The 14,188-nt window shown below is 36.7% G+C and overlaps 1 protein-coding gene across 2 annotated transcripts; it reads left to right on the top strand.

Annotated features, from left to right (window-relative positions):
* Positions 1 to 5,647: 5,647 nt before the first annotated feature.
* hprt1 (hypoxanthine phosphoribosyltransferase 1) lies at positions 5,648 to 13,391 on the top strand. 2 transcript variants are annotated; one of them, XM_027136099.2, is made up of 10 exons: positions 5,648 to 5,836; positions 10,031 to 10,137; positions 10,368 to 10,551; positions 11,104 to 11,169; positions 11,292 to 11,309; positions 11,398 to 11,480; positions 11,666 to 11,712; positions 12,096 to 12,172; positions 12,333 to 12,381; positions 12,468 to 13,391. In XM_027136099.2, the coding sequence occupies exons 1-9, from the start codon at positions 5,807 to 5,809 to the stop codon at positions 12,378 to 12,380; spliced, it is 660 nt and encodes a 219-aa protein (XP_026991900.1). In that variant the 5' UTR covers positions 5,648 to 5,806; the 3' UTR covers position 12,381; positions 12,468 to 13,391. The 2 variants fall into 2 exon arrangements, with proteins under 2 accessions (XP_026991900.1, XP_026991899.1); XM_027136098.2 differs by having other exon boundaries at positions 5,649 to 5,836; positions 12,333 to 13,391.
* Positions 13,392 to 14,188: the final 797 nt, after the last annotated feature.

The following is a 14,188-nucleotide window of genomic DNA, read 5'->3' as shown; positions in this document are numbered from 1 at the left end:
TAAATTGAAAGACATAAATCAATATAATGGATTGACTATATATTTGAAGAGGTCTCTGCATAATTAAGGAGGTGATGCATTTAAGAGTGTATTTAGATTTTATTCTCAGTGTTCTATTAACTATCCAAGTGCATTTGATTCCAGGTCCTTAAACCAATCAGGATTCATTATTTGTTCTTTTCCAAAGGGACAGTTTATTAAAAAATTCGAAAGTTTTCCCTCTTACGATATTCGGTGTCTACGTGTGCAATAGGACTCGGAGCACCTGGCAGGATTCGATGGTAAAGAATTATAATTGAAGGCATATAACCAGTGTGGCTGCTGCTTTCTAGTTTCACATCTTAGTTCCTACTAGCTTTAGAAAGATGGGCCTTGTGCCTAAAGATTTACATTTGCAGGGTTAATTTTCATGAGGTTGAAAATTGAAACAAACAACCTGAACTTTGTTGTTCAGTAATTCAGTGATTTTATTTAATTTTTATTTGCCAAGAAAGATTAATATGTCATTTACCTATGAATCATTCTGCTGTTCTCCTGTTCTAATACGCTATTTACGGTTTAAAAATTATCTAATTTCTATCATTTGGACTCAATTTTGCAAGTTGCACTACAAAACATTGTGAGCTGGTATACAACTGCAAGAGCACACAGGTGGTATTTACAAAAAATCCTCCAAACCAGATTGCTGAATTAGGTTTTGTATAAGCTTGTGATGTTCACAAGAGAGATTTTGGGTTTGTTCATGTTTTTGACTGGCAAAAAAATTCTGTCACCCAAAAAAAGGATATGGGTGAGATACACTTCTGTTTCATCGAGTTTGAACTGATAAAATATGGAGCCTAGCAGCATTTTTTGTTAGCAGTTTTATACACACCTTTGTTAAAGGTAACGTTAACAGATGGAAAAACACACAAAAGACCTGAAACTAGCCTCAAAGAAAAGGGGCCATTTTTGTTCATCATTATTCTACTTATTCAACAACAGTGATCTGACAACCTTCTTGTTAATTTCCCCTGAGCATGATCTGTATTACCAGTTTTGCGGTTCTCATTTTTTTTACCACTATGCTATAATAATGACATGCTGTTAAATAATTATTAATTACTGCAACAACTAGAAATGCAAGCAAATTAATCTAACATCACCTTATGCATCACACTGGCATCCAAATGGACACATCGATTTGGCACATTCAACTAAGGCAACTGTGACTTGGCCCAGCGGAATGATCTGAGGACTAGGACTGTGAGGACTAAAACACTCCCGAAAGCCCCATGTGCAAATCATATATGTTCTTCTGTTTAAAGCTGCTCAACAGGTAGCTCAAGTACATTGTCTGATACCTAAAATACAAATGTTTCTCTGGGGACTGCTAGTCAGGGAAAAGCCCTCATATACTGTATACTACTCCAACATGTATGACATGTCTGTGGGTGTCTGTAAACTACCTTTAGGCTAGCGATCATTTTTACAAAATTGGCAAGATAATTGTATGCTCTGAATGTATGCTTTGCATCTGTCTGCTACTAGATTACTCTGAGTGACCTGTAGTTTAATCCAGGATACCCAAAGGTGAGGCTGCAAAGTGTTTCTTGCTATGCCAAGTATGTGGCTACAATTCAGACTGTATACAACCGTGTTAATCTCAAACCAACTGTTTATCGGTCATAGAGATAAAACAGAACAGATCATGCTGGATAGTGGATAGCCTATCCGAAGAGATACATGTGTGATTTGTTGATCAAGTGAGTTTGAGCTCACCAATAAAGTATAGGATGGAGATTATTCCAGGGCCAGAGTGGTAACCTATACACAGTGAACATGGTTGATTTGACTTCTTGGCTGTAAGGGACTGGGGGTTGGCATATACAGAAGAATTAATCACTTTACTAAATCTTGTCTTGTACAGTTTCCTCTGAAATGGCATGGGCAATTTATTTATTTATTGCTAGACACTGAAGACATTTGGGTTGAGATCAAAAGAAGATAAGACTTTAAAAATCTAGATGTATTAAACAACTTAGAACATGGCACCTTCAAGGCATGGACTCCACAAGACCTTTGCTAGTCTAGTCCTGTTAGTTTCAAGGTGGGGCTTCCATGGATCAGACTTGTTTGTCCAGAATATCCCACAGATGCTTACCACTGAGCTGGGGATTCTGGAGGCTAAGTCAACACATTGAACTCTTCGTCAGTTCATCAAAGCAAAAAAAAATGTTGCAGTATGGCAGGGCACATTATCTTGCTGAAATAGGCCACTGCAGTTCAGGAATACTATTGCCATGAAGGACTGTACTTCATCTGCAACAATGTTTAGGTAGGTGATACATGTCAAAGTAACATCCAAATAAATACCAGGACCCAAGGTTTCTCAGCAGTACATCGCCTAGAACATCACACTGCCTCCACTGGCTTGGCTTCTCCCTATAGTGCATCCTAGTCCCATCTCTTCTCCAGATAAGTAACTCGCACTCACTTGGCCACCCATGTAAAGTAAAAGAAAACATGTTTCATGCGACCAGGGTACTTTCTCCCATTGCCCCATGGTCCAGTTCTGATGCTCATGTTACCACTGTAGATGCACTTACTGTATCAGTGGACAGGAGTCAGAATGCGCACTCTGACCAGACTGTTGCTACATAGCCTCATAAAAAGCAAGCTGTGGTGCACTATATTCTGACACTTTTCATAGCTAACATTAACTTTTTCAGTAATTTGTGCCACAATAGCTCATCCGTGGGACTTGCACCCATGACTCTGTATCCACTTCACCGGTTGTCCATCTTTGGACCACATGTGAAATTTCCCCATTGTGGGATGAATAAAGGTATATCTTATCTTATCTTATCTTGTGGTAGGAACTAACCCCTACATACCAGGTACACCTCTAAAAGACCTGCGATTTTGGAGATGCTCTGACCAAGTCGTGTAGCCATCACAATTTGGTCCTTGTCAAACTATCTCAGATCTTTACGCCTGCCCATTTTTCTTGCTTCCAACACTTCAACTTTAAAAACTAAATAATATAACCCACCCATTGACAGTCACCATTGTAAAAAGATAATAGATGTTATTGGGTCCATTATTGGTTATCCAGTCCTGTTTGTGTCTTTATCTATGCTAAACACGACTCTACTGCAGAATTATTATCAAATCTCAAATCCAATCCGTTCACCTAAAAGAACCGTCTAGATTCGTTCACTGATTTTAGTGTCTCTTACCTTAAGTTACTACATTTTACCAGTAGGTGGGGCAAATGGGTGTGTTTTTGGATCATATATTTTCATTATTGATTTATTGACTCAATACAATCATTAATTAAACAATGGCATGTCCAGACCACAAAGAAAAGATCTGGTGAATTTATTTACAAGAATAACATTTGTGTCACAGAGTGGTCACGAATGAGGATAAGAATGTTTACATACATGTTTGAAGTAGTTTTCAATTCTGCATTATTTTAAAAAATAGCCATCAATCACTCAGTCATGTATTGTGGCTTATGAACAACACAAGTATAAAACAACACTTGTCTTAGTGCTCATTTTGTTTAAAACCAATAGCTCCAATTATACATACAATGTACATATTACATATTGTATTGTTTACACTCTTCAATCTCTACACATATTGTGCTTTACATACATCTGTACTATTTTATTTTCACTCTGTACATTCTGCCTAATATTTCACATGCAAACATTATGTGTGTGTGTGTGTGTGTGTGTGTGTGTGTGTGTGTGTGTGTGTGTGTGTGTGTGTGTGTGTGGAACCATTTACTTGCCATAGAACCATTTACTTGTACTTTTCAATAATGTCCCCACACCTCTGCACTCCTCTAGCCTTTATATTTATTCACTGAACATTCATTCATTTGTTCATTCATTTTCTACCGCTTATCTGAACTTCTCAGGCGTCATCAGGCATCACCCTGGATACACCCTGGACGGAGTGCCAACCCAGCAAAGGGCACACACACACTCTCATTCACTCACACACTACGGACAATTTTCCAGAGATGCCAATCGACCTACCATACCCCACCATACCATGTCTTTGGACCGGGGGAGGAAACCGGAGTACCTGGAGGAAACCCCCGAGGCACGGGGAGAATATGCAAACTCCGCACACACAAGGCGGAGGCAGGAATTGAACCCCCAACCCTGGAGGTGTGAGGCAAACGTGCTAACCACTAAGCCACTGTGCCCCCTTTCACTGAAAATATGTTTACATATATATCTATATACATTACATGCTATACATATGTTTACATCTATACCTACATATTACATGCTGTACACATATATACAGTCAGTACTACAGTCGTATTCAAAAGTTTAGGTGTCCACTGTGAGGAACATGTGAGGAAATGGAAGACCACAGGTACAGTGCTTGTTAAGGCCAGAAGTGCCAGGCCACATAAAATATTGGAGAGGCAAAGGTGAAGGATGGTGAGAACGGTCAAAAACAGCCCACAGACCACCTCCAAAGACCTACAACATCAACTTGCAATGGGTGGGATGGTGTCACTGTGCATCATTCAACAACTCCGCACACTTTGCACATGGTGAAGCTGTACGGGAGAGTGATGCGAAAGAAGCCTTTTCTGCACACACGCCACAAACGGAGTCGCTTGAGGTATGCAAACGCACATTTGGACAAGCCAGCTTCATTTTGGAATAAGGTGCTGTGGAGTGATGAAATAAAGATTGAGTTATTTGGTCATAACAAGGGGTGTTATGCATGGTGGCAAAAGAACACAACATTCAGAGAAAAACACTTGCTACCCACAGTATAATTTGGTGGAGGTTCCATCATGCTGTGGGGCTGTGTGGCCAATGCCGGTACTGGGAATCTGGTTAAAGTTGAGGGTCACATGGATTCCACTCAATATCAGCAGATTCTTGAGAATAATGTGGAGGAATCAGTCACAAAGTTGAAGTTATGCTGGGGCTGGATATTTCAACAAGACAACGACCCAAAATACTGCTCAAAATCTACTTGGACATTTATGCAGTGGAACAATGTACAATGTTCTGAAATAGCCAGACCTGAATATCATTGAACATCTGTGGGGTGATTTGAAGTGGGCTGTCTATGCTCGGCAACCATCAAACCTAACTGAACTGGAGATGTTTTGTAAGGAGGAATGGTCCAAAGTACATCCATCCATCCTACACTCCTTACAGGCTATAGGAAGCGTCTAGAGGCTGTTATTTCTGCTAAAGGAGGCTCTACTAATATTGATGTGATTTTTCTGTTGGGGTGCCCAAATTTATGCACCGTCTATCTATGCTAATTTCGTTTTGATGCACATTGCGCATTTTGTGTTAATCCAATAAACCTCTTTTCACTACTGAAATATTACTGTGTCCTTCAGTTATTTGACAGATCAAAATTAAATTGCTGATCCAAGTATTTATAAATGAAAATCATGGAAATTGTTAGGGGTTCCTAAACTATTGCATACAACTGTGTATATATTACATACTGTACATATGTTTACGTATATACCTATATTATATGCTGTGTACCATCCAGTTAATCAGGTATGATCGTTCACTGTGTAACCGGTAACCTGCTCCAGCTCAGCCTGCTCTGTACAGGACACGGAGGAAAGAGCTGCTAAAGCAGTCACGTGATTTCATCCAGGGCGGGGCTTTAAGTCCACGAATAAAATACAAGTCAGTACATGGCAGTGAACGAGAAGGTTTCGTTCGCTTAAAAGATTCGTTTGAAAACACTGATTCGTTCTTACAGTGGACTGAATATAAGCAGTGAATTTGGCACTGTTATAAGTTTGTCCATGGCGTCCAGCAGCAGCTCCTGTGTGGTGGTATGTACCGCTGTTACTGTGTGCTGTTTGTCCCCAGCATGTCTGCTATCAGCTCCGTTAGATAACCTGTCATACTACAGCGTCAGGCATCTCACACCTTTATATTACATTTAACCCTGTGGGGAAAACTATATTAGTCTTAAAATTATCATTAACAGTTGAATTATTCCAGGTGTCTAATTTCCGTGTTGAAGGTTTGTATAGTTAGCATTTAGCATAGCTTTGGGGGCCTCAGTGCACGCGATTAGCACATGGAGGCTAAACACTGCTCTCTCTCTCTCTCTCTCTCTCTCTCTCACACACACACACACGCCTCAAGTCATTAGATCACATCTCCCGCCAATGCGAAAAATGGAATTTCTATACAAGTCTGAATTTCGAGTCTTCTATACAAGTCTTAATATTATTATTATTATTATTATTATTATTATTATACACTTATGTAGGTCATTACTTTACACCCTGTAAACGTGGTTAAATTGAGCTCCTGCACTATAATGTACATTCAGTATGACTCCTACAGTGGAATATAATGATAGTGATAATACTGCTTTAAAGAAAAATGAGATTTTTTTTTTTTTAGGTAAATACGTACATAAGTTTGGTTAAAGCAAAATGTCTTTTTTCCTCATTTAAATATATGTGTATACATGTGTACATTTAACTATATAATGTGTACGTGTGTGTGTGTGTGTGTGTGTGTGTGTGTGTGTGTGTGTGTGTGTGTGTGTATTTAGTAATCTAATCTAGTAATCTAGTCTTGTGAAATATAAATATGATGTGGAAAACTTTATCCTCTTAATTGACCTAGCTCATATTAGTGATCGTTTGACAGTTTTATTGTGTTTAGTTCGATGATGTACAACTAAATTATTCATTTACAAATCAGGCCTTGAGAGGGGTGAATAACATTTGCACATTTGTAAAGCCCTTAATGATTTTGTTGACCACCTTTAGATTGCAGATAAGGACTGTGTGTGTGAGGTTTCATAACTGTGGCCTTAAAATATTACGTTTCACTTGGCAAAGAAAAGGCAAACAAAAAGAAAACAGAGAAACTGTGGTGAGAAACGTGAGTCAATGCAAAGCGATTTCTTTCTGCAGTGTCAGTCATCTGACAAATTAACAGAAGTCATTAGAGCTATTTAATGCTAACATATCTGTATCTTTTTTTTCTTTCTTTTTTTTTTTGGAGAAAAATAAAATCAAGGAAAAACATTGTGAATTATAATTGAAACAATAACATGTTTTTCTGTTGTATATTCAATAGTGCTTTTGTGGTAGCAGTAGTGGTGAGGAAGTTTTTTTTTTTTTTTTTTTAGAGTCTACCAACCAGGGTACAGTAATATTAACCATCTTTACTACAGTTATCACATCTCATATAGCAAGAACACAAACTAGTTGTCACATGGGAATTTCGGTTTCAAAACATTTCACGCAATGTTGAAACAGGACATGTTTGTGGGATAGGACACCATTGATCTTTAAATCGTTTAGCTAACTATGCTACACAATACAATCAATCCATTTAAAAATTAGCTTTACATTAAATAGGATTGTATAGGCATGTTATATTTTACTAGGATGACATGTTGAAAAGCAGCTGATCACGTTAAGGCTACCATTAACTACCAGTATGTTACAAACTATCTGTATATAAATGAAAGACTTGAGAGGATTGCCTTTTTCAATTTTTATTTAATTCTCAAATCCGATAGGTCAGTACACGTTATCGTTTCTATATTAACGACTCATTCACAGGGACTTGTTTGCTGGATGCCAATGTAATTCTTCAAAAAGGCTACAGAATAAACAGATTAAAACAAAGTGATTTTATTTAACAAAGAAAATAAGTATGTAATCTGAGAGTAGATTGGTGAATGTACTGTTAGTCATTGTTTAACACTTTGCAAAGATTAAGTTTTGCTGCCATTTGAGAGTCTTCAGGTCTGATGATATTGCACATTCCAGTTTCTTTGTAAAAAAAATTTTGTTTTTGTTTTCGGCTTGCAGTAAATCTGTCCATCTATCTCCTTCAATCTGTGTATCAGTTGGAGATACTCCTTAGTCAGACATCTCAAGAACAAATGGTTGATGGTTTTGTTTGTGTATGTGTGTGCTATAATAATAATAATCTGTAATAATACTATAATAATAATAATAATAATAATCAAAGATTAAGGTCAAATTTCTAAAAAAAAAAATAAAATAAAATGATGATAATAATTCTTCACTACTTCCCCCACTGTTTTGAAGAAAAGTTGCATTCAGTTTCAAAAGTATCAGAACAGCAAGGCACATGCTTTTGTTCTTGTTATATACTGAATACATTTGGGTTTATGTTTACTAGATAACTGTGCTACAAACTTGGACTAGAAGAATGCAACAGTTTGTTGATGTCAGTGGGTCATCAGCTTTATGCAGTTATTGAAAGCAAGGAATATGCAACCAAAGATGGGCCAATAATTTTGCTTACCTAAAAACTGGGTGGTCTCATTTGATTTCAAAATTAAAGAGTTGGCTCTGTTGTTCGAATACTTTTTTTGGGGGGGGGGGGGGGGTTGGACTTGTGGCATACAGATTAGTAACAAGGGGTAGAAAGTATTTGTGGCAAACAAAGCAGTAACACGATAGACTAGGAAGAGGCATCCCTGTCAGCACTGATGACTCTACTTGTTTTTCTTATTAAACCAAGTAATAAGAGCTTGCCCTTTGGTTGTTCTGCAATATGCAATGTAATGTAACCATAAACAGTTAAAAAAAATATGACCTGTAAATTCCAAATTATAATTTTGCTGAGGTAAAAAATAAAGAAAACACTGTTTCCATGTTTTATTCCTGAGGTAATATCGTATGATGCGTGAACTGTAGAAATCGAGGATGCAGTTGAATGCTGATCAGTTTGGCCAGCTGGTTCACTTGATCCTTACAAACAAGGCGTAGAAATCATTAGTCATTAACCTTACATGAGTCAGGTTTAAATAAAACTACTGCTTGCTTAGTACTGTGTGGAAGTGGAATAAGTTAGGAGCACCATCGCACAATTAGGAGTGAATTGCAAACTCACCCATTTGCATAATAAAAATCAGCAAAAATCAGCATGTCGCTCTTGCAGGTTTACACACACTGTTTCTCACAATCTCCCTCAATTTCCCATATTTTCTGGCCTTAGGATCCAGAGCAATCGTGTCGGGTAAAGATTTCATCAGTTTCTTAAACCTGCCATCCCAACAACCTGAGGGGGTTGAGGTCTGGTGATTTTGTATGGTGCTCAGTGTCCGTGTGGGTATTGTGTTCTGCTTAAACATAGAGATCAAATTGCAGAATCAGTCAACTGGTGTTTTTGTGCTGAATTTCAGAACACCTTCTGAACACAAGGGTGCTGCCAATGTACAGTATTGGTGCCACTCTTACTGAGTGGGACTTTTTTGTTGTTGTTCAACCTTAGCAACCAGCAGTCAAAGGCTCCGTCTCATTTACAGTGTCCCAATTCACTTACCGTCCGTCCTAAATAGAATCAGACATTAGTATCAGTGTACACAAAATGTATGTATGTTGAAGTGAGTATCCCAAGTGTATCTGGAGGGTCTGCTGTTTCTGGTAGATTTTTGAAGCGTAGATCTGTGGATGCTTTCTTAGCTAATATTGACTACAACTCTTACCTTGTAAGGAATAAGGAGTTTTGTTCTAGGAGCTTTGTTTCCAGTTTAGTTTACTCAAAAAAATCTGTCCCTGTTTCCATATTTGGATGAGACATTCTGCCTTTGGCTGTTGATTAATGTGTGGTTGATTATAATTATGACTAGTGCACTATGTTTAGCACATTTTTATCTTTTGAACCGATATTTGATTCAGTTAGTAATGAACACATTTTCCACTAAGAATTACACCACGTTTTAAAAGTAATAATGTAACTAAGTTTGTTTGAGATGAAATTATTTGGCACGGATATGTCTTTCATCTTTACTGACACTTATAATAGCACTCAGTCATCTGTTCCTTAAATTTCCTTGGAAACAGTGTAGATTGTTTTCTGTATATTGCTATGTAGCCTAAATGACTGAGTTAATAACCGTACGAACACTTCACCCACTGCCCTACTTATTTGTGTGTGTCTGTGTGTTTGAGCTTCATTCTCAACATTGAGGTCTGTCTGCTGCACTATTAACCACAAATATAATTTGTGAATTTCAGATCAGAGATGATGAGCAGGGTTATGATCTTGACCTCTTCTGCATACCGAAGCACTATGCTTCTGACCTGGAACGTGTCTATATACCTCATGGCCTAATCATGGACAGGTATTTGGCAACCATCTAACATTCCTTTAGCTCTAGTGCTTTCTCTTAAATCTAAAGAAAGACTTATCTCAGTCATGTGAAGGTTGAGTAACCAGCACAAGTTTACAGATATAAGAGAAAATGACCTTTGCTTGTGTAAAATGTGTTGTCTAAGTACAGAGAGCTGATACGATACTGACTTTGAAAGTAAAGCCAGTTCCAGAAACCTCACTGTTCCCTGATCTCTGCAGGACTGAGCGACTGGCCAGAGAGATCATGAAGGATATGGGGGGACACCACATTGTTGCACTCTGTGTGCTCAAAGGGGGCTACAAGTTCTTTGCAGACCTGCTAGACTACATCAAAGCACTGAACCGCAACAGCGATCGCTCCATTCCAATGACCGTGGATTTTATTCGCCTCAAAAGCTACCAAGTAAAACAAAAGCCTGACCTTTCTTTCTTTACACCCCCCCCCATATTCAGCTGTACTCTATTGTCATATTGGCATATGCAGAAGACTCAAATTACACTTTTTTTTTTACATGCCTCATGCATACCAAGATTTTATTTAGATAGAGATTATCAAAAAAAATAGATGCATTTAAACATTCTTAAATGTAGTTACTCAACCTGTACATTCCCCCATCCCACAATTCAAAACATGCAGAATAAATGCAAAAAACAAAACAAAAGAAGGTTGGCTGAAAATTATATTATTTTTCTGGTATGTAGAAGAATCTTCCGACACAACTAAAAATAATCAACACCACAGGAAGTGGTAAAATGCATTCAGACAATTTGCATATTGACAGACAACCCAGCTACCGGATTTCAGTGTTAGGGTCATCTCTACATTGTTTGTGCTCATGCTGTATGTGTCATGCAGCTAGTGTGGAAACATGAAGTGCAAAATTCACTTCCCTGCATATTAGTGACAGTATTTTTTTATTTAAAATGAATAAATTCTTTTATTCATTTTAAACAGAATGACCAGTCTACTGGTGAGATTAAGGTGATTGGTGGAGATGATCTGTCCACACTAACAGGGAAGGTAAGTGAGCAAAAGCATGGACCTGTTGTTGGAGCAGGAACTGTTTGAACATTGCTGTGTGTAGAAAATGATTTAATACTGACTTTATTTTTTTTTACCCCTCTTTCATTGCGTCACTGAAGAATGTCTTGATTGTGGAGGTACGAGTGAATTTATGGTACATTAAATACCCTACGACGTCTCATCACATTTGTGGTATTTGTCGTTAATGCAATTTTTGTTCTGCAGGATATAATTGATACTGGGAAAACAATGCAGACCTTGTTAGAACTCCTCAAGCAGTATAATCCAAAAATGGTCAAGGTGGCCAGGTAAGAAGAGGATAAGGAACCTGTAAAATGGGATTAATGGCAGTGAAATTACAAAAGTAAAAATACAGTCACAAATGTTTGTTTATTTAGCTCACTGTTTTATTGTACTGTTGTACAAGTCAGTCATTTTACGTTTCTCTAAATAGGGTCATTTATCACTTCTGTTTGTTTATTTCTTATAAAAGTTTACTTGTGAAGAGGACACCAAGGAGCGTTGGCTACAGACCTGATTGTAAGTTGACTTATTTGTATGTTGCCCTCTTTGGCAGAAGTTTTTGTTCGATCCTCTCGAGAACGTGGTCTTTTAATGTTTACTTTTTGTTATTTTAGTATTTATACGTTGCTCAATGCTGCTCTTTGTATTTTTAAATTTTATTGCAAAACTTACTTTTATCTCAGATCCTTACTTTTTATTTCAATTTCTTTTCATTACTATTTATTGAAATGTGTGAAATTTTTTTTACCATATCTGCACATGCATGAAAAACACTGATACAGATTGTAAATATAGACTTTGTATTGTATGCACACACAAGATAACATGCTCAACTAATTTTAATTTACGTGACAAATAATGCATTGTGTTTATTCATTTATCCCTTTTTGTTCCCCTAGTTGTAGGATTTGAGGTCCCTGACAAATTTGTGGTGGGATATGCACTAGATTACAACGAGTACTTTAGAGATTTAAATGTAAGTTCCAACACAAGTTATTACAATATATGTGTAATTATAATTATTCCAGTGTTTTTTTTTTTGTTTGTTTGTTTTTGTTTTTTTTTTTTACTTTTTTCTATATGAAATTATTTTTACAATGTCAAGAGTTTTGACATTGTTCTTTTCTGCCTTTCAGCATATCTGTGTCATCAGTGAAACAGGAAAAGAGAAGTACAAAGCTTGAGGTTTTCTGCATCTCCATTTTAGCTGTGCATAATTTTTTTAAATCGATGACCTTTTTTTTATTATTATTTGTATCACATCTGCTTAGTAATTTAGGAGTGGAAGGTGCAGAGTGGCCTGGTTCCTCTCAAAGCACTCTGGCTCACTGACTGAGGACCCCTAGCCTTTATCTGCTGATTCACAGATGTATTTTGGTTTGAATGTGTTGAAATATAAAATATCTATATATATATATATATATATATATATATATATATATATATATATATATATATATATATATATATATATATGGTAATGATAATCTTTAATTTATTTTGTATCATTTTTAAATAATTGCCTGATCTTTTTTGTTAAATATTATCTTTATTCAGCATAAGAGAGCGTGCAGCCAAAATAAACAATGACATGATTGGGATCAAGCTAATATAATTGCTTATTGAACAAAAAATGAGTTTCTGCTCAAACATTTACACTGTATATGCCAGGATGTTTGTAACCAATGATTTAAGCTGAGCAGCACAGCTGTATTATTGAGCGATAATTATTACAATAATTGTCCTTGTATTTTATTTTTTTATGACTACTTATTGCAGTTTACAAGATATCTCAGCATATTTTACTTTTTTTTTTAATGTGAAAGAAGTAAAATGTTATGGTGCCTTATATGTTAAGTCATATAGCCACAATAACTATCCTATCCAATACATTTTCAACAAACACTTGATTACGAGATGAAGACAATGTGAGATGCTCTACATGTATTTTGCCATTTTAGCAAAACCATTTACCAGCTTGTACCTTAGCCTTTGTAGATTAATATAATTGTCATAAAGAAATCTAGGTTCTATAATTGTTTATTCTAATTAGATGTGTGGTTTGAGATGTACATGCCCAATTAACATCCCAGTCCTGAAGTAACATTAGAACATGTAATCAGACCTCTGTATCAGAAAGGCTTGTGAACGATGCATTTGATTGAAAAATGTGACATTAAACAGTTTCATTTGAACCGTGAAAAATCATTTCTTGCTACACTCAGCTTCTCTTAAAATAAGTCATGGACTCAATCTCACTCACACACACAGTCATGGAGGTAATATCATGTCACGTGGTACACAGATGGTCTAAGAGCTGTCTGGCTCAACGCTGCTACATCCAACCAGATCCTGGAAAATTCATAGGAATTATACTGGCCAGTTGTGTTGGATTTCAGATGAAGCTCCATAACCCCAGGCACCATAACTGTGAACTATGTATGAGCTGCTAGGAAACAGTTATCATAAGGTCACTGTTCTCATTATTGTTGAATTGTAATTCTAGTGCAATTTTATTTACCAATTTTAGTTTAAAAGCAAAAATGTACTCCATCAAATATACCACACAGCTGTAATTTTCCAGTTGGACTTTATTCAGTATTAAAATAATTCAATATAGTATTTATAACACAACAAACATGTTTAATGGCTTTGTTGAAAGCTGGGATTGTGTAGAGCAGAGCAGTAACACTGGACACTCCAACTCCAGGACTGACGTATTGCTGTAACACAGCTCATGTATACTCGAAGTTGAAAATAATTGAATCGTTGACATCGTCTTAACAAGATTGTCTTTAATACAACTGGAGAAAATGCTGGAATTTTACCAGCAGCTCCTCATGATCTGCATCTCCTTTATCACTACAAACCATGATGTGCTGCTACTAAAGTTGCCAGCATGGAAGAAGAGACACCTAAAAGGCAGTCCAGTAAAATATACATGATACATGAAGTGATGAATAAACAGCCTGGATGAAAAGAATACATTCAA

This window comes from Tachysurus fulvidraco, chromosome 17, assembly GCF_022655615.1.
Source record: "Tachysurus fulvidraco isolate hzauxx_2018 chromosome 17, HZAU_PFXX_2.0, whole genome shotgun sequence".
NCBI classification, from domain to species: domain Eukaryota; kingdom Metazoa; phylum Chordata; class Actinopteri; order Siluriformes; family Bagridae; genus Tachysurus; species Tachysurus fulvidraco.
This window is presented reverse-complemented; position numbering and strand designations above follow the sequence as displayed.

Excerpts from the sequence above, each read along its gene's own strand:
- hprt1 (XM_027136099.2), top strand. The coding sequence starts at position 5,807 with ATGGCGTCCAGCAGCAGCTCCTGTGTGGTG. Across the intron at positions 5,837-10,030 it reads GCAGCAGCTCCTGTGTGGTG|ATCAGAGATGATGAGCAGGG; the intron begins GTATGTACCGCT and ends TGTGAATTTCAG. Across the intron at positions 10,552-11,103 it reads TTCGCCTCAAAAGCTACCAA|AATGACCAGTCTACTGGTGA; the intron begins GTAAAACAAAAG and ends CATTTTAAACAG.